The sequence below is a fragment of the Gadus morhua genome, chromosome 10, assembly GCF_902167405.1.
Source record: "Gadus morhua chromosome 10, gadMor3.0, whole genome shotgun sequence".
NCBI classification, from domain to species: Eukaryota; Metazoa; Chordata; class Actinopteri; order Gadiformes; family Gadidae; genus Gadus; species Gadus morhua.
The window spans coordinates 24,689,812-24,710,776 of record NC_044057.1 but is presented as its reverse complement, the minus strand read 5'-3'; the positions used below and the strand labels follow the sequence as shown (position 1 = coordinate 24,710,776).

The 20,965-nt window shown below is 44.7% G+C and overlaps 1 protein-coding gene across 1 annotated transcript; it reads left to right on the top strand.

Annotated features, from left to right (window-relative positions):
• The first annotated feature begins 1,373 nt into the window (after positions 1-1,373).
• LOC115552298 (NLR family CARD domain-containing protein 3) lies at positions 1,374-16,615 on the top strand. Its single transcript, XM_030368247.1, has 12 exons — positions 1,374-1,575; positions 2,224-2,320; positions 2,438-2,539; positions 2,611-2,727; positions 6,172-6,241; positions 6,426-6,648; positions 8,037-9,870; positions 11,045-11,218; positions 11,776-11,949; positions 14,470-14,622; positions 14,798-14,844; positions 15,620-16,615. Exons 2-12 carry the CDS (start codon positions 2,238-2,240, stop codon positions 16,183-16,185), a joined length of 3,543 nt encoding a protein of 1,180 aa, XP_030224107.1. The 5' UTR covers positions 1,374-1,575; positions 2,224-2,237; the 3' UTR covers positions 16,186-16,615.
• The last annotated feature ends 4,350 nt before the right edge of the window (positions 16,616-20,965 follow it).

Sequence of the window (20,965 nt, the reverse complement as noted above, 5' to 3'; positions counted from 1 at the left end):
TGGTATGGTTGCCAACATCTCTTCTTTCATCTCATTCCGCCTATCCCATGGTTCCCCTATTGTCATCTGTCGTTGTTTTTTCTGAACTACCTCCACTTCCTGCAAGATCCCTGTATGTGTGCATAACAAAGAATCTTTAAAAACTTCCCACAACATGGCATGAGAACCAATGGATTGTCTGTTTTTTCCCAAGTTTGTTGTTTTTCGTTTAACATCATTTCCCCCAGATCTTTTGCTTCAAATCCATTTTTTATCAACAACATAATATGGGCAACTTTGTTAGTTTCTTTAAACCAATCTTTTATTGCTGATGATTTATCTGCATCTGGTATCATCATGGCTGCTCCTTGTGGTCCTATTACTATGTACTGTGATTCGATCGCTGCTGCTTTTCCTGCCCCGTCTCCTGCCACACAGTAGTACAATTATGTCCTATCATTGCCTCCCTTGCATGTAGGATCTGAGTTTTTTATGTAGCTACCCCATTTTCCCATTGTCTCTTCTACCTGGTCCTGAATTCTCCCTATCCAATACACATTTGCTGTGTCAGGCTTTGGTAGAATCATTTGAGATGCTGTTCCTGCAGGTTCAATCATTATGCCCTGTGGTGTACATAATATCTGCAATCCTAATTTACCCAAAGCATCCCTTCCAATCAAATTAACCGGTGTAGTGTCTGATAGTAAGATGCGTAGCTTAGCTGTACGTCCGTACAGTTTTAGCATTAATGGATCTGTCATAGGTATTAACTGCGGGTGTCATGAGAATCCTACAGTTTTGGGCGAATTTTCCTGTCTGGTTGCCCTGACAGCGGGGAGCTGAGGGGGGAGGGTGATGTCACGCTACGACGGCTCTGCTGTCTCCCAGAGGTGCTGGGACCAGAGTTTGGGCCCGATGCTTTCTTACGATCAACATGTCAGAAGGCTCACCAGAACTGCCTCCTCTCATCTGAGAGTCGTGGATCGCAGTCAACGTCAGTCAACCACAGCGGAAGCTGAGACGCTCCTCCATGCATCGGCGTAATGCGCTGATCTCTGTTTTAACCCACTCACCACGAAAAGTCCCCAGCATGCGCAGAACGCCGCTGCTCGACTTCCAACTTGTGTGTGTGTGCCTGTGCGTGTGTGTGTGTATGTGTGTAATTGTGAGTGTGTGTGTGTGTGTGTATGTGCATGTGTGTGTGTGTTTGTGGGTGTGAGTGAATGTGTGTGTCTGTGTGTGTGCGTGTGCATGTCCTCGCATGTGTGTGTGTGTGCATCAGTGTGTGTATGTGCGTGTCTGAGGTCTCAAACATTCTCTTTACCTGAAATCACATGACGCCAGATGACATAACATCGCTTCCTCCCTGAGAAGTTCAAACGACTTCCTCATCTGAACTTCAGTCTTTCTTAGTGAGCGGCCATGAAGATCTTTCTCTAGATCCACTTTAATCTATTAATAATTAATACATTGATTCCTTTTGATTTCCCAGACAAACTTGTTTCAAGAACACTTCAACCTCCGTTTCTACCCTTGCATTTATACTTTTATAACTGTATAGCATATGGGCCGCATTTTTATCCCGGAATAGATAAGGTAGGCCGACAGTTTACTACCGTTTATATTGTCTTTAGGTTACTGTTATATAATAATGATCAACCAGTTTACTTACCTTTATATTGTCTTTAGGTTATTGGTACATAATAATGATCTCATCACGTATCAATTAAAGACAGAGTTTACTTTAGAGAATACAATGTTAGCTAATGTTTCACTGTAACCATTGCTTCACTAACCTGTGATAAGTTGAACACTGAGTTCCACATTCAAGTGATTAATTTGATGTTCAATATTAAAAGAAGGACGAGACAGAATTCCTGTGAATGTCCTGATATTTAAATCACAAGTTCAATATTTGTGCGTAGCAACTGGGGATTTCCAGTTTTATAAATCCTCCTAACAACATGATGCTGGACTGTACCACTTTCACAGGGGGGGTTCCTCCAGATCTAGACTTGGTTCCTATGGTTTAAACCACAGCTGGAGCCCTCGAGTAAGAGAAAGAGACTCATTGGTCACGCCTCCTCCTGATGCTAAATAAACGATTATTTCACGTTAATTAGAGGATACCATATCTATATGTTTCACTGGTTGAATTATATGTTAATATGATATGTGTTATATTAATCTGTGGTTCAGTTAAAAAGGCCAATGAAGTGATGGCTGAGTTGTGTTTGCGTCCAGGCCTCCGGTCTACTATGGATGAGGAGAGTGAGGAGGGGGGTCCTACCTCTAAAACCACTCTGTCTGGGGAACATGGCTGCCAGAGCAAAGCTAAGAGGTAAGAAGAGGATCTCTCACTGTCTGTTACTGTTGTCGATTCCAGAGCTCAGCAGTGATATATCATGACTCCATCATTAGTTTGAGAACAGCTGTGTGTGTGTGTGTTGTGTTGAAGCCCAGAGCAGCAGGAGAGAGCAAACTCCCCTGAACCCAGGCGTCTCTCCCTGAAGCGAATACGTAACCTGTTCAGAAAAAATAAGGCTATTCATAAACAAAGGTAAGAATTGATCAGATATCATAGAAATACAGTGTCTATCCTACATCCATAAACCCTTTTTTTTCTTGAAGAGTCCATCAGGAGAGAGCAGACTCCCCTGGACCCAGCTGCGTCTCCATGAAGAGTGACCACTTTATGGAACAACCTGTTAACTTTAAAGACGGAAGTCACCAATCTTCTGAGGAAAGGTGAGAATTCAGCCAATACATCAGGGCTGTTCAACTGGCGACCCGCGGATCATCTTGATCCTGCCCGCCGACCATTTGTCAGAAAATAATCAATCGGGATCAATTACCCCCAGGAGGATGCTGTTTCCGTGCCAGATTGAGAGCTAGTTTAATTTCCTCCAATAGGATACCCTTCTGTCCAGTTAGCCCCGCCCCCAGGACCCGCCCTCTCTGTGCGTGGGCCAACGTCTGCCTCTGCTGTGGCAAAGCGTTTGGGACTCAAAAGAGGTTGTTAACGTTGGGAAGGCAAAAGTTAGACAATGAACCTCGACATTTAAACGAGGAGTGTGAAATATCAGTTCAGTAACGCAGGACCAAAGCCTGTGTGTTGGTCACGGCTTGGCACACCCAGCAATTTCACCGCCTTGCCTGTGTGAAACCGAGGGGGTAAAATTCCCCATTCTTCATGGCCTTTTTTATTAATGAAGACATCCGCATGCAAGAATGAGTTCCCATCGGAGTGTAGGCTACAAACGCGATGAACTATTTACCAGTGCAAAAACGGCAACGTATTCTTTATTTTGCTGACCACATGTTATTTATCCCGACAAAAGCCTCGTAAGGACAGTTCCTCTGCGTCTTTCTCGTAGAACGCACCATCTTTCAACAGCTTCATTTAAAGGCCCACTATGCAACTTCGGGCATTTCTTCGCTGTTTTCTTGGTTTTGGCACGCACATTTCTCTACACAGCGCCCCCTAAAGCTTCGTAGTAGATATTTCACAACACTGTCGTAACAACTCGTTGACGTCCCTTCCCCATGCTCTTCTACGCGAGCCATGTGCATTTGTTTTCAAAGAAGCCGGCGAATGCGCGGAGCCATGTCCGAAATAGATGTTCATAAAGTGTAGGCAAGGTTATACATTTTTAAAATGGTGTATTTGCATTGCAATAAACATAAATCCATCATTTTTTATAGTTGACGGGGAGAATTTATACCCTAGGTTATAATTATTTTATCTTAGGTTGAACAGAACAATCAGTGTAAGAGGTTTGGCCAACATAATAATCGAAATAAACAAGAACCTGGATTCGGGGATTCAGTCTGTATCTGGGGGACGAGACATACGAACAGCAAAACACCCATGGAAACAAAGGTGTTTATATGGTTGCAACCAAGCAAGCTAGAAACAAACAGGGCTCACAACAAAACGGTCGAGAAAACAATTTTTACAGGGCTCAAAAAAATGGTTGAGCAAACACATGTGTACAGAGACTATCAGAATCAAGAATATTACGCAGAAAAAGTTCACCCAAGGGTACTTTCAATTTCAAAAGCAACACGGCCGAGTCGGCGTCTGATTTGCAGTCTTCTTTTTCTTTCAGTTCACGCTATTTCTGAAAAGCTTGCCCAACGTTTACTCGTGTCTGGCCTCTCTGTCGGTCTGTCTCCCTTTTCTCTTCTTCTGTTCCTCCGACATTGGGTTTCTCTGTCTCTTTTTGGTCGGCTGATCTTTGATGAATATAACAATCCATTAGTTACTTGTGTTTATATCGAGCCGGTTCCGTGTTTGTGGGTCTGTGCCGTAAAGCAATTCGTTACTGTAGTGACCATAGTAGTGACCCTTGCACAGAAGCATACGGCCGACATCTTTCTTTTTTCTGGGTGGAAATAGTAACATAGTTACGCCATTAAATGCGTTTATGGAAACATTTTTAGCGAGAAATGTGCATTTTACTTTCAGAATGTTCGCTCGGTGAATGTGAAGGATGTTTGGTTTGATAGTTATGACGAAGAGTGAACGCTCCGTTCACTTGCATGGACAGAGTCTCTGGCTGCTAAGCAACCTCAACGTCATGGCGGACTATTTCTCTGCTGATCAACACTACGAATGCTGGAAACACACCAGACACACCATGTGAAGTTATTTAACCCGATTATCGTTATTTATGAGTCCTTAGCCCAAGTGAAGGAGTTCAAGTACCTCGGGGTCTTGTTCGCGAGTGAGGGTACTATGGAGCGTGAGATTGGCCGGAGAATCAGAGCAGCGGGGGCGGTATTGCGTTCGCTTTACCGCACGAGCTGAGCCGCAAGGCAAAGCTCTCGATCTACCGGTCGATCTTCGTTCCTATCCTCACCTATGGTCATGAGGGTTGGGTGATGACCGAAAGGACGAGATCGCGGGTAAAAGCGGCCGAGATGAGTTTTCTCAGAAGGGTGGCTGGCGTCTCAGGATAGGGTGAGAAGCTCAGTAATCCGTGAGGAACTCGGATTAGAGCCGCTGCTCCTTTACTTAGAAAGGAGTCAGCTGACGTGGTTCGGGCATCTGGCAAGGATGCCTACTGGGCGCCTCCCTTTGGAGGTGTTTCAGGCACGTCCATTGGGGAGGAGACCTCGGGGAAGACCCAGGACTAGGTGGAGAGATTATATCTCAACACTGGCCTGGGAACGCCTCGGGATCCCCCCGTCAGAGCTGGTCAATGCGGCCCGGGAAAGGGAAGTCTGGAGCCCCCTGCTTGAGCTGCTCCCCCCGCGACCCGACCCCGGATAAACGGATGACGATGAGATGAGATCGTTATTTATATCCGAGATTATTTAATCTAACCCGATCTAAACTCTATCATGCACCCAAACACGGCGGCGTTTGGGTTTCCTACCTCGGACAACAATTGCCTCGCAACTGGCTGTTTATATCTAGCCGGTGCCATGTTTGGGTGTGTGTCTGTGCCGTAAAGCATTTTCGAAACTACAATCTGACTACATTTTCGAGGATACTTCCGCTGCGTCACATCCGGATTGTGTCGGTCCGAACAGATCAAGTTCCATGTGCGCTTTTTCACTGGAGAGGCGACATGGGTAAATGACACACCCACCAATCAACCCAGAAATGGATGCAGAACCATCAGCATAACTCTCAACCTGCATACTTAATGTAATTTTGGCTAAAAAAGTTGCATAGTGGGCCTTTAATGCATTATGCAACTGCCTTCTCTCCCATGATGGTCAGCAGCTCACGGATTTTACTGTCTCTCCAGTTATCTACTCATGTTGATATCGCTGCCTTGTCTCTGTTGTAAAGACAGCGTAGCAACACCTCTACCCCTGGAACCGCAAAGCCGGTTAATCGCGTTGACATCAAAATTAAACCGCCAACGTGTGTAGGGTTCGCGAGGGTCATTTGGGATGCTAGCTCAAGTGGGCAAATTACCTCGGGCAGAGTAAACGCGCGGACCATGCCGGGAAAAATACTATAACGGTCCTGAACCAGTGAGCAGAACCTCTCTGAACAACCACCAGAGGGGGCTATAACGGTCCTCAACCAGAGAACGGTACCAAAGCCTCCCTCCGTGTCGCACGGAGGGAGTGCCCGCTGTAGAGAGCGATGATGAGCTGGAGAAGAACAGTCCATCTTAGCAGTACCAATGTCCCATCACATGTGTGTGTGTGTGTGTGTATTCTCCACAGACAACACCAGGAGTGGGTAATGGTTACCAGTGCTCAGTCTGAACAGCAGCCTCCAACAGAGCTGATCAAGGTGTGTAAATGTCGACCAAGACGTTTGACTTTTGCTCTCCATGAACATTAGAAAGCATCTCTTGTGGTACTTATAGTCTCCAGGCTTCCTTCCTTAGACCAGCGGACGTTAATCCAGGACAGATGCTTCTGATTTCCTCAGTTAGTTCAGAGTAAAGCTCTCCTTGATGTTTGTTTTGTTCCAGAGGGCTGAGGAGAACGCACACGCTTTTCTAGACAAGGAGCTGAAGAAGCTCTGGAGGGATCTCTTCTCAGATTACCCACAATGCTCAGAGAGTCAGAGGGAGGAGGAGGTGGATGGTGAGTACGAGGAGCAGAGGAGGCATGCCGTCGAGGGAGTGTTGGACATCACAATGCTCTGCCTGATGGAGATGAACGAGAAGGGACTGGCTGACAAACTGTTGAGCGGTAAGAGACTCTTTAAAACAGAAGAAAAAAATACACATTTTGAAGAGCAGTAGGAGATTATTATTTGTTCTTTTCAGACTAAATGTCAAAACAGACTTCAATGTGGAGACAATCTTTGGGGTTAAAGGGTTTGATCCAGATATGTAGTGTAATTGTTTGGGTATCATGTTAAGTGGTTTGATCCAGATATTTAGGGTTATACTGGGGGTATCAGGTTAAATGGTTTGATCCAGATATGTAGGGTTATTGTGGGGGTATGAGGTTAAAGAATGTTAAACATCATCATCAACAGCACCAAATCATCCGACAACATCACCCCCATTCTCGTCCAACACACTGCACTTAACTAGTGTGCAGTGTGAACTACACTGGCTCCCTGTCCAACACCGGATTGACCTTAAAACCATTTGCTCACTGACAAAGCCCTCCACAACGTGGCCCCCACTTATCTCCCCGACCTCCTCCAGGAGGACAGGCACTGCCTCTGCCTTCGTCATCCTCAGCTGGTCTTCACCGTCCCAAACTCCCGCCTCAGCACTATGGGTGCTAGGGCTCTCAGCACCGTGGGTGCTAGGGCTCTGAGCACCATGGGTGCTAGGGCTCTGAGCACCATGGGTGCTAGGGCTCTCAGAACCGTGGGTGCTAGGGCTCTCGGCACCCTGGGTGCTAGGGCTCTGAGCTGCATTGCTCCCAGGCTTTGGAGACACCCTGACAACATTCAAATCTCTCCTCAAAACACATGTGTTTCCACTAACCTGCTCGCTGTAATGACCCCTACTTGTATCCCCGTTGTGCTGCTGTTCTTACCCCCTCCTACCTCGGTCTCCTCACTGCTGTTCGTACCCCCTCCTACCTGGGGCTCCTCATTGCTGTTCGTACTCCCTCCTACCTGGGGCTCCTCATTGCTGTTCGTACTCCCTCCTACCTGGGTCTCCTCATTGCTGTTCTTACCCGCTCCTACCTGGGTCTCCATCCTCATGTCTTTTTCTGATCATCCTGTTGGCGATGCAGCTCTTGCTGTTTTTGACTCTTGATTATAAGGCGACCGTGGGTGTTGTGAAAGGTGCCTTGAGATAAAATGTAATGTTATTATTATTATTATTATTATTAAAGTTAAACTGCAGAAAAACAGCAGAATAACTCAGTGGAAGAGAACACTATCTTGTTGTATCAGCATTTCACTTTACACAAATTGCTGTGGAAAAACAAAATAGTCCTGAACATTTTTAATCTATAACATTCAGCCTTGTCACGACCAGCTTCTCCAAAAACTTGGAGTTATGAAGCAACTAAATATCATGAAGTTGATGATTGAACAGGAAATATTTACCTGGTTCCACTGATGTCACCATCCACAAACTGATGCCTTCTTTTGTTTTCCCATTTAGGATCTGCTGCTGTCGAGTGCCAACATAAAATCAAGTCTCGTTTGAAGAAGAAGTTCATGAAAGGTGTGTTTCAGGGAATCGCTATAGCAGGAAAATCAGCACCTCTGAATGACTTCTACACAGAGATTTTCATCACAGAGAGAGACAGTGGAGAGGTCAACAAGGAACATGAGGTCAGACTGATTGAAACAGCTTCCAGGAAACCAGTCAAGGAGGAAACACCAATCAGATGTGGCGACATTTTTAAACCCTTACCTGGACAAGATAAACAAATCAGGACAATAATGACAACTGGAGTGGCCGGCGTTGGGAAAACCATCTTAACATACAAGTTCACTCTGGACTGGGCTAAAGGTGAAGCCAACCCTGACATTCACTTCACATTTCCCTTCACTTTCAGAGAGCTGAATTTACTAAAAGGGAAAGAGTTTAGCTTGGTGGAACTTCTTCATCACTTCTTTATTGAGACCAAAGAAGCAGGAATATGCAGATACGACCAGTTCCAAGTTGTCTTCATTTTGGATGGTCTGGATGAGTGTCGACTTCCTCTGGACTTCCAGAACAACCCGATATGGACTGATGTCACAAAGTCCACCAAGGTGGAAGTGCTCCTGACAAACCTCATCAGTGGCAACCTGCTTCCCTCTGCTTGCATCTGGATAACCACACGCCCTGCGGCAGCCAATCAGATCCCTGCTGAGTGCGTTGACATGGTGACAGAGGTGAGAGGGTTCACCGACCCACAGAAGGAGGAGTATTTCAGTAAGATATTCAGAGACGAGAAGCTGGCCAAAACAATCATCGCCCACGTAAAGAAATCACGCAGCCTCCACATCATGTGTCACATCCCAGTCTTCTGTTGGATCACTGCTACAGTTCTGGAGGACTTCTTCAAAACATCCCAGATAGGTGAAGAGACGCCCAAGACCTTGACTCAGATGTACAGCCACTTCCTGAGGGTTCAGTCCATACAAGGGGACAGGAAGTATCGTTCAATAGCTGAAACAGATCAACACTGGAGTTCACAGAGCAGGGAGATCATTGTTTCTCTGGGAAAACTGGCTTTTAACCAGCTGGAGAGTGGCAACCTGATCTTCTACGAGGATGACCTGGCAGGGTGTAAAGAATATATCAACGAAGCCTCAGTGTACTCAGGAGTGTGCACCCAGATTTTTAAAGAGGAGTGTGGGCTGTACCAGGGCAAGGTGTTCTGCTTTGTCCATCTGAGCGTCCAGGAGTTTCTGGCTGCCGTTTATGTATTTTGGTCCTTCATCCACACTGGTGTCAATCTGCTCTCAGAAGAACAACCAACCTCCAGGAAAGATATACTTTTCCTCTACACGAGTGCTGTGGACAAGGCCTTACAGAGTGAGAATGGACACCTGGACTTGTTCCTCCGCTTCCTCCTGGGCCTTTCTCTGGAGACCAATCAGATTGTCCTACGAGGTCTTCTGGGACAGACACAAGGTAGATCACTGTTCACTCAGATCAAACAAGATCTGATGAGAAAGACAAGTAGCTCACAGACCAAAAAGGAAACCGTGTCTTACATCAAGGAGAAGATCGGTGGTAAACTTTCTCCAGAGAGAAGCATCAATCTGTTCCACTGTCTGAATGAGTTGAACGACCGTTCTCTAGTGGAGGAGATTCAACAGTTCCTGGCATCAGGGAGTCTCTCCATAAAATCGCTCTCTCCTGCTCAGTGGTCAGCTCTGGTCTTCATCTTACTGTCATCAGAAGAGGAGCTGGACGTGTTTGACCTGAAGCAATACTCTGCTACAGAGGAGGGTCTTCTGAGGCTGCTGCCAGTGGTCAAAGCCTCCAAAACTTCTCTGTAGGTTCACTAATAACGTTTTTTAAAATACACACAACACTTAATACAAAATACTATTATATAAGCAGTGTTGGGAAGGATACTTTTAAAATGTATCCAGTTACAGAGTACAGAATACATGCCCAAAAATGTAATATATGTAACATATTCCGTTTCATCACTCAATCACTCATCAATCACTCATCACTCACATTGAATGAGAGAGAGAGAGAGAGAGAGAGAGAGAGAGAGAGAGATCGTTCAATCATCGTCATTTTATGGGTGTTTTCCAGCATACGTTTTATGTGGGTGTCTGGCCAAAATTCCCAGACGGTCCGACAATTTGCTTCGAATCTTGGATTTACCGCTAATAAAACAATAATTCCCATAATGCGCGCGGCTGAGCGGGTGCCTGTTACTTCCAAAGAGCCATTATGCTTTGTAGAACTGGATCGGACCGAGGTGCGTTCGCTTTCATATCTCAAGCGAACCGTACCAGGGTTTGTTTGGAAGCTAACCGAGACCAGCTGTTCAGGGAGGTCTTGGTCGGCTGATTTGGTTCACATTGAAGTGAGGTGGTTGCATTCACACCAACGCAAACGTACCGAACCAAGGAGAACAAACTCGTTTAGTGCGCACTAAATGCTGTTGAAAAATGACGATACTTCTGCTGAAACAATAGTATCGTCATGTAATCCATTGATTTCAACAATGTAACTGTATTCTAAATACCAACTATTTAAATTGTAACTGTAACGGGATACAGTTAGCTATTATTTGTATTCTGAATACGTAACGCCGGTACATTTATTCCGTTACTGCGCTATAACATTTTAGAATATACAAAACATCTCTGCAGAAGTACTATAACATGTATTAGAATACAATACACAATATAGATAGTACTACAATAAAAAGTAATATTAATGAACAAAACCATCTTCAAACACTACAAAAACACAATATTATACATTTTACAGTCAATATTGAATAAAAATAAGGATCTAATGTATTGACCAGTATATTATTAGTTAAATTGAGGAAACATCTCTAGTTAAAGATTTCAACACAAGTCTGTTTAAACATTAAAAGCAAAAGATTGATTAAAATTGAATGATTAAATTAATTAATGAAAAAATGATAAAGAAAATATGTTAATCACAGTTCCTACGTGTTCTGTTTATTTTGTGTGAAGGCTGGATAGCTGTCATCTGTCAGAGGGATGCTGTGGAGCTCTGGCCTCAGTTCTCAGCTCCAACTCCTCTAGTCTGAGAGAGCTGGACCTGAGTACCAATGATCTGCAGGATTCAGGAGTGAAGCTGCTCTCTGCTGGACTGGGGAGTCCACACTGTACACTGGAAACGCTCAGGTCAGTTTTACACAATGGTCAAACAGTGACACTACAAGTTCCACATCATAGGACTTTGAACAGATTTACCTCCAGAAATTTAACAGGTCTAAATAAATAAGTAGAATATGTCCTCTCAGGGCTCAAGGCGCATTTTCTACTTGTGGTACCGGTGCCACTAACTTTTTCATATGGTGGCACCCTAACAAATGTTGTCGCACCCCTTTATTAGACTTGAACATTTCCTTGGTCACGGCTACCATACATCTGTGTCCATTTATGTGAACAGATTCACTCACTTCAAATAAACCATTTTCCAACACTACAAAAACACTATTCAATATTATACATTTTACAGTCAATATTGAATATAAATAACGATCTAATGTATTGACCACTATATATAAGTTCAATTGAGAAAACATATCTAGTTAAAGATTTCCATACAAGTCTGTTTAACTGTTAAAAGTAAAAGATTGATTACAAATGAAAGATTAAATGAATTAATGATGAAAGTAAAAGTGATAAAAATAATAATTTAATCACAGTTTCTACATTTTCTGTTTATTTGTGTAAAGGCTAAATGGCTGTCATCTGTCAGAGAGATGCTGTGAAGCTCTGGCCTCAGTTCTCAGATCCAACTCCTCTAGTTTGAGAGAGCTGGACCTGAGTACCAATGATCTGCAGGATACAGGAGTGAAGCTGCTCTCTGCTGGACTGGGGAGTCCACACTGTACACTGGAAACGCTCAGGTCAGTTTTACTCAATGGTCAAACAGTTACACATCAGAGGATGTTGAACAGATTTACCTCCAGAAATTAACAGGTCTAAATAAATAAGTAGAATATGTCCTCTCAGGGCTCAAGACTTATTTTCTACTGGTGGCACGGGTGCCACTAACTTTTTAATTTGGTGGCACCCTAACAAATGTGGTCGCACCCCTTTATTAGTTGTGAAGATATCCTTGGTCACCTACCATCCATCTGTGTCCATTCATGTGAACAGATTCACTCACTTCAAATAAGTTGTTAATATTTTGATTGCACAGGGGGTCTTTTTCTGTTTTTACTGCCAGTGCCTCGACATCTCTTTCCTCACCAACCAACTCTTCGTCCTCCTCCTCCTCAATAAATTACCTATTAATAATAACCGGCTGCTGATTAGATAATATACTCAAATTAGGATTTATTTTCTTCTCTCTGTCATCCAGAATAGTGCATTTCTTCACATGCTCTTGAATAGCGCTAGTGCTTCAGTGACATTTCAGTGAAACTTTGCACAAAGTACAAACCACTGTTTTAGTTTTCTGATCAAAGCAGTGTGTCTTCATTGGAACTTAAGTGGGTCGTCTTTCCCAATAGAGCGATCACACCAGCGTCGCAATGCAGCCGCGCTTAAACTCCCAGCATTGAACTAAACCTTGGCAGTTTGCGTGCATCGCAACGCCATTACCACTCATTTTATGAAACACAAGACCTCAATCTCATTCTATTTGGGTTGCCATGACAGTAAAAAGTGTACGTTGGATTCAGTTTGTTAATGATGTTAAAATATGTATGTTACATTACATTCCTATTAAACTCATAATCATGTAGTCAAACAGTAAGGTAACCTTTACAGTTGTTTAGTAAAGTTGAATGAGTGAGGTATTTTAAGGATTATTTTCAGGAGTTTTGTTGAAACTATAGTTATCTGACCTCTTGGTATTTTTTAAAGATCCTCTGTATTGACATATAGTTAATTATAATAAAAATGGCTAATACATTTTTTAAAATTAAACATTAATCACTGTTCCTAACATTTTCTGTTTATTGTACGTAAAGGCTGAATGGCTGTCAACTGACAGAGAGATGCTGTGAAGCTCTGGCCTCGGTTCTCAGCTCCAACTCCTCTAGTCTGAGAGAGCTGGACTTGAGTACCAATGATCTGAAGGATTTAGGAGTGAAGCTGCTCTCTGCTGGACTGGGGAGTCCACACTGTACACTGGAAACGCTCAGGTCAGTTTTACTCAATGGTCAAACAGTTACACTGCAAGTTCCACATCAGAGGACAGTTATTTAACTCAGCTTATAACTCAGTACCTGTGATGACCACATTCATGACTTTGGTATCATTGGAAATGTTAAACCTTGCCTTTTAGGTGGATTTTCTAATACATCCATATGCATGCAACTTTTCCAATTATAAATATGAACACAATACAGTGAGATATTATGATGTTTCGATAGTTAACCTTATGTGCTGTCGTAAACATTGCTCTTGCTGCTTTATAAACAATATTTTGTTATATTTAAAGTAGAAATAATTTCTAAACTTTATTTCTAAATCTGAATTTATTAATTCAAATATTAATAACAAAGCAGGAAGAATACAGTGGAGACAGGAAACCAAAGTGAGGCACATAGCTGCTCAGAAGAGGAAGTGTGTGTGTGTGTGTGTGTGTGTGTGTGTGTGTGTGTGTGTGGGGGGGGGTTATTGTAAGTCACTTATCTTAAATGTATTTTAAATTTAACAAATACATTTTAAATTCTAATAGATGCGACTGAGTTGTTATGAGCACTGCTTCATACAGCTTATATGAGTGACTTACACCGTTAGTTCAGTATAATGGAGCATGAATCACAGGAAGGATCAAGGATCATTTGATTTGTTTTCTGACGTTAAAATGTCATCACCTTTTTGGGCCATCACCAGTTTGCACCCCTGATAATAATACTTTTGATCATATTAGTGGTTTCCCTGATTCAATCTATAATTTAGATGGTTGTACAATCTAACCGTGTTCTAGGTAAAGGTGATGCTTTAATCATGTGAAATATAAAGGAGCCAAAAGTCCTGTCCTCTGAGCGGACCACGCTCCACAGCGGAACAGAGACTAGGGGCGCTACAATACTGATGTATTATGTTGCCTTTGAATACCCGCTTGTTTCCGGTAAGGCCTTCTTCCACGGATGGCGCTGTTCAAATGGTCCCAATCGAAATATGGTCTGGTTTAGAAAACCTAGCGTACTACAGTATGTCTGAGAAGCTTTCGTCATCATCAACCGCTGGCTAGACAGAGCTCCACACATCCACAGACACCTCGCCGCCGGAGTCCCTTCAGCAGGACCAGGAGTGCTTCATAAAAGGCACTTCTACGTCACCAAAACAACGGACGTTCACAAACCTGTTGGCCGACAAAAATAGGATTTTACACTTGTGTGTGTGTGTGTGTGTGTGTGTGTGTGTGTGTGTGTGTGTGTGTGTGTGTGTGTGTGTGTGTGTTTGTGTAGCTTGTCTGGCTGCCTGGTCACAGAGGAAGGCTGTGCTTCTCTGGCCTCAGCTCTGAGCTCCAACCCCTCCCATCTGAGAGAGCTGGACCTGAGCTACAATCACCCAGGAGACTCTGGAGCTGCGCTGCTCTCTGCTGGACTGGAAACTCTCAGGTATGGAGAGTACACCAGTCAGGGACAAAGTCTCCCCTCAAGGATTCAAGCCACTGCTAGATGAAGGGGTTCGAAAGGCAGCTGTAACTCATGTTGTGTAGAAAGTGATGAGACAGCAGATGATGAAGGTGAATGTTTAAACATGCTGCTCTCACGTTGTTTCCCCTCCCCCCAGTGTGGAGCACGGTGGAGTGTGGAGGCTGAAACCAGCTCTAAAGAAGTGTAAGTGTTCGTTAAATTTGATCAATCATAACACACTAACTATTGAGATGGAAAGTCCATCCATACAGCAGGAGATCACATCCGTTCATTCAAATGTGGACTTGTGTATACGTATATATAGCTATGTTTCCCTGTGTTTATGTATGTTTACACAGTTGGGTTACAATGGATGTGTATTGGAACTTTTCAAAGTCTAATATCTTGAAAAGTATGTAGACTTTATCTTAGATATTTCAGATTATAGAGAGGCAAAGGAAGGCAACTATATTTATGCATCACTTTTCATACACGAGGCAGACTCAAAGTGCCTCACATACAATAAAATAATAAAATAAAATAGATGAGTAAAAGAAAACAAAGGAAAGTAAAAAAATGCATACATTAAAATAAAATAATACAATAAAATTGATTAGTAATAAAAAACAAAGGCAAAGTTTAAAAACGCATTGTTGAAAGTGCAGTGTATTTAAGATTTAGCATTAAGCTAAAGCACGCGTAAAAGTCTGCAGTCTTGTTTTAAAAGTGGTCAGACTTTGGGAAAGTCTTAAATCCTCAGGGAGTTATTTGTTGCATAGTAATTAAATCTTGCCTCCCATTTTCCGTGTTGACTCTGGGGATAATTAACAGATTGGTCTCAGAAGATATCGCATAAACTATCATCTGATATGATTTAGTCTTTCTATGTTAAAGATGATGATGATGATGATGATGATGATGATGATGATGATGATGAAGAATGGTTCAGCAGCTCATCATGTCTTGTTCTCTCCGTCAGATGCCTTTGAACTCACACTGGACCCAAACACAGCCTACAGACGACTCTCTCTCTCCGAGGACAACAGAAAGGTGGAGGTGTCTGGATGGGAGCAGTCGTATCCTGATCACCCAGAGAGATTTAAATCCCAGTACCAGGTGTTGTGTAGAGAGGCTCTGACTGGCCGCTGTTACTGGGAGGTAGAGTGGAAAGGAGAAGTTCAGATAGCAGTGACACACCGTGGAATCTCAAGGAGAGGGTGGGGGGACAGCCTCTCAGGCAACAACAGGTCCTGGAGTCTTTATTGTGATGACGGTGATTATACTGCCTGGCACGACGATATTAAAACAGACATACGTTTCCGCCCCGCTGGCTCTACCAGAGTAGGAGTGTATCTGGACCGGCCTGCTGGCACTCTGTCCTTCTACAGAGTGTCCCCAGGTGAAGGAGGGTCCTCAAACACACTGACACTCCTCCACACCTTCCAGTCCACCTTCACCCAGGAGGACCTCCTCCCGGGGTTTATGTTGTGTGGGTCCCCTTCACCCTTCACAGCTGGTTCCAAAGCTTCTCTTTGTAAGTTATAGACTCTCGCTCATCATCTCCTCATCTCTCGGTCTGAGGACACACGTGAACACTCACACACTTATTGAAACACACACACACACATGCATGTATAAACGGATCCCAAACAAGCAAAGGGCGTCTCTTCTTCCCTCAACCATCCCCTCACTACTCTTCCTTTGCCTTGTCTTGTTGATTATTGGGTGGTCATCATTGGAATATATAGCCTACTATAGATGGTTTAATTATATGTGTATATTTAAATAGTAAGTCCCACAAGTAGGCTGTTGCTGTTGACATGGTCATGGTCACATGACGGAGTGTTTCATCCAGTGTTTTCTTTTGTTAATTTAATAGTCCGATTGATAATTGTTGCAGTGTATTATTTTTTTTTACATTTCGCACCCATGTTTACATGTTATAAAATTAAAATAAACATTGCCCTGATGTACACACAGTGTTGTTTCGGTTTTTTTAGTCACAGAAGCCACGTAGGCAGTGTCATTTTTTTCCGTTTTGAGTCACCGGATCCACCCCCACTCTGCGATCCAGCACCTCACACTTTACAAATTAAGCACTGCTGACACACACACAAACACAAATTAACACGCATGCACACACACGCGTATAAACACACACGCGCATGCATACACATATGCATATACAAATATATGCACACACACACATATACACACACACATGCACATTTTCTTGCTCTTCTTAAAGCTGATCTTGAAAAAACATGAAAGGAGGAGACGTCAATAAGATTAACTAAGCAGGTTTTACAAAGACTATATTTTGGAAGATTTTCATACTTCAATCACTTTCCACTGCTAAAGAGATATGAGGATTAGAGATACAATTATAAACTTTAGAAGCCATCCCACGTGTCTGACCTTGTGTTAAGGAAAGCTGGAGGTGCCAGCAGGCAGGTAGGACCCAAACGCAGACGGTATTGAGGGAAACGGCACTTTATTCAAACCTAAAGGCTAAGGCACAGGAATCAGGGAACTCGGGAGACAACAGGGAACTCGAGAGGGAACAAGGAACACGGAACACGCAGGACTAACCACCAACACTAACCACAGCAAACCACAAGCAAACCACAATGACAGCACCCCGAACAAAGGAAAGACGAGGGCTTAAATAACAAACACAACGAGGAACAGCTGAGACACATTAGGGGAGGGAACAGTAATCAACACAGGAGGGAAACACAGGGAGACACCCACACCCTGACAGTACCCCCCCCTTAAGGGTCGACTCCCAGGCGACCCACGACAAGCAAAAAACAAAGAAAGTCAAACCCAAAACGGGTGGGTGGAGGGGCGCCAGGAGGGGGGAATCAAAAAAAATGGACTGCGGCAGAGCCGAGGGACGTCAGGCGGGCGTCCAGAAAACTGCCCCAGGGCATGGCAGGGAGCCTCAGGCGGACGGCCTGGGGGGCAAGCAGAGGCAGAGTGAAGGCGGAACCCTTCAGGAGGCCGGCGGCAAGGACGATGAGGGCTCAGTCCCTCAGGAGACCTGCAGTGGCACAGAACCCCCTCAGAAGGCCGGCAGCGGTGAAGGCGGAACCCTTCAGGAGGCCGGCGAAGGCGAGGTAGAGGGCGGGTCCCCTCAAGAGGAAGGCCAGGTAGAGGGCGGGTCCCCTCAGGAGGCAGGCCAGGTAGAGGGCGGGTCCCCTCAGGAGGCAGGCCAGGTAGAGGGGGGGTCCCCTCAGGAGGAGGGCCAGGCAAAGGGCGGGTCCCCTCTGGTGGACAGGGTAGAGGGCGGGTCCCCTCTGGTAGAAGGCCAGGCAGAGGGCGGGTCCCCTCTGGTGGAAGGCCAGGTAGGGGGCGGGTCCCCTCTGGTAGAAGGCCAGGCAGAGGGCGGGTCCCCTCTGGTAGAAGGCCAGGCAGAGGGCGGGTCCCCTCTGGTAGAAGGCCAGGTAGAGGGCGGGTCCCCTCAGGAGGAGGGCCAGGCAGAGGGCGGGTCCCCTCTGGTGGAAGGCCAGGTAGGGGGCGGGTCCCCTCTGGTGGACAGGGTAGAGGGCGGGTCCCCTCTGGTGAAAGGCCAGGTAGAGGGCGTGCCTCCCCTGGACGGTCTGGAGGGCGGACCCCCTCCGGTGGATGCAGAGGCCGGTACCCCTCTGGAAGGAGCAGGGGGCGGGCCCCCTCAGGCAGGAGCGGAGGACGGACCACCTCAAGCAGGCGACCAGGCCGGTACCACTCTGGAAAGCGAGGAGTGGGCTCAGGAACCGGACAGGGCTCGGGGACCGGAGTCAGTGCGGGAGCTGGAGTACCAGGAGGAACCGGGTGGTTCCCCACACCCTCCCAGCGCTCCATTGTCTTATTTATTTTGGCTAGTAAATCCTCCAACTTACGGCCAAATTGAGCGTCCGCTGGGTCCCATCGGGGTTGCTGTCATTCTGTTAAGGAAAGCTGGAGGTGCCAGCAGGCAGGTAGGACCCAAACGCAGACGGTATTGAGGGAAACGGCACTTTATTCAAACCTAAAGGCTAAGGCACAGGAATCAGGGAACTCGGGAGACAACAGGGAACTCGAGAGGGAACAAGGAACACGGAACACGCAGGACTAACCACCAACACTAACCACAGCAAACCACAAGCAAACCACAATGACAGCACCCCGAACAAAGGAAAGACGAGGGCTTAAATAACAAACACAACGAGGAACAGCTGAGACACGTTAGGGGAGGGAACAGTAATCAACACAGGAGGGAAACACAGGGAGACACCCACACCCTGACACCTTGTACAGCAAATAAGTGGTACTCCCCATGGGACACCATATGGGCCCTATTTTAACGGCCTGAAACGCAAGTGAGAAGCGCCAAGCGCAAGTAGCTTTGTGGGCGGTTCTACGGCGATGTCGCTAGTTTTCCGGCACGAAAAATGACTCTAAAAAAGGATAGTCTGAAATAGCCTAATAACCCGTAGGTGTGGTTTGGGCGTAACGTGCAATAAACCAGTAAGAGTGCCAGCTCCCATCCCCTTTAAGAGCCATGAGCGCATTTGAATCTGACGAGTTGATATTTTGACAGCGTGTCTGCAGTCTCCGATGAGACAGATGCACACATGCATTATGCGTTACGTGTTTAGTTTGCTTGTGTTTAAACAGATGGACGCACACACGTGCACCCGCATTCATTCATTCTTTTTCTCGTTTTCTCACGATCAAATACTCATCAATCCTAAAAGTTATGGGCATGTACACGATGTATGTGTCAAGAAAATATGTGTTTGCTGTACGGTGTTTGCAGATGCATTGATTTAAAAGCAGGCCTACTTATTACCGCTGTATCTGCTGTTCTTTCCCAAGTAATTTACCAAAAATGTGTGGCTAGGTAGATGAGAAAAGCTAAGTGTATACATGAGGTGCACAAGCAACATTATGCATGCGCCCTTAAAATAGCATCTGAACAACGCGCCACTGACTTTAAACCAGGTATTTCCTGGTTTGTGGCGCAAGTGGTTTCTGAAACGTCAAAATAGCACCAGGGAACGTTTGCGCCAGAACACGCCTCCTCCTTTCGTCGAGCCGCCCCTTTGGGCGCAAGATCATTCCCTAATTTACCGACGCATGGCGCAGGAGGGAAAAGAACGCTCTGCGCCAGTTGCAAACTAGCAACGACACATGCGCCAGTGATTTCGTCAATTGCGCAGGATGCAAGATAGGCCCCAAAGAATACGATCTCTACAGACTCATGATGCCCCATTGTTGATTGTCTGATTCTAGAGCCCAACTGTCATCTTGTGATCTTGGTGCATCAGATAATGTTGGCTTGCTGTCTGCTTGTGATTCTAATCCTCATTCTTATCATACATTGCAGGTTTGTGAGCATAATAACACCACAGCACATTCGACACAAGAACTCATATCAGGACAGGTTTAAGAGCATCCCAGCACTTTGATTTGAGAAGTTTCAGTGTGCAAGATCTCCCATATTTCATTTTCATTTCTTTTTAATAGTTATTGTAGGCCTGGGCCTAAAAAAAAAAAAAGTTTGGTTCCTGTTGGTTGTCAGTTGAGGTCATGGGTAGGTAGGGAATTTATTTTATTTTATTTTTTTATTTTTTCCAGCGGCAGCGAATGATAGGTAGGTTGTGAAAATTCGCTCATCCTTGTACAGAATGAAGAGGTGCTGAACCAAAACGTAATTATAGAGGTGCTGTACCAAAACGTAATTACATTTAAAAATATATATATATATATATATATTTTTTTTTTTATAAAACTCATAAAATAATTTGGGTCGCACATAAATTGACAGGGTCGGTCGGAAACCGGAACCAAACAATTTTTTTTTTTAGGCCCTAGAGATATTTATACATTTGTGACCAAATTGTAACTATTTACATAAGCATTAATGGTTGTTCGATGACTATTAAAACATATCATTTGGTGTCAACTGTGAATCCTCTCAGATGTTTGGTAGTGATACACAGTTCTCTGTTGTTGGACAGAAAAACAGATAGTTTGAACTATGCAGCGTTGGAGTTCAATGGCAGAAAAACTAAAGGAGGGAAGAAGAACAGTGAAAGGACTCAGGAGAGTGTGTATTCTGCTGTGAGAGAAACCTGCCAGTGAAGTCCATCGTTAGTAAACTGCTCTCTTTTGAAGAAAATTAAAACAATATTTCAAATAAATTAAGTGAACTTTCTCTGTTCACATACAGAAATATCGCCGTTCAGGTTCAGTCAGTGATGGGAAATGTATGTCCATTTCATTGTTGGTTTCTGCCAAACCGCTTCAGCACATCCTGTTGATACCCGCAGCCTGGTCCTTCAATGCTCACGCGTTT

Excerpts from the sequence above, each read along its gene's own strand:
- LOC115552298 (XM_030368247.1), top strand. The coding sequence starts at position 2,238 with ATGGATGAGGAGAGTGAGGAGGGGGGTCCTACCTCTAAAACCACTCTG. Across the intron at positions 6,242-6,425 it reads CTCCAACAGAGCTGATCAAG|AGGGCTGAGGAGAACGCACA; the intron begins GTGTGTAAATGT and ends GTTTTGTTCCAG. Across the intron at positions 11,219-11,775 it reads TGTACACTGGAAACGCTCAG|GCTAAATGGCTGTCATCTGT; the intron begins GTCAGTTTTACA and ends ATTTGTGTAAAG.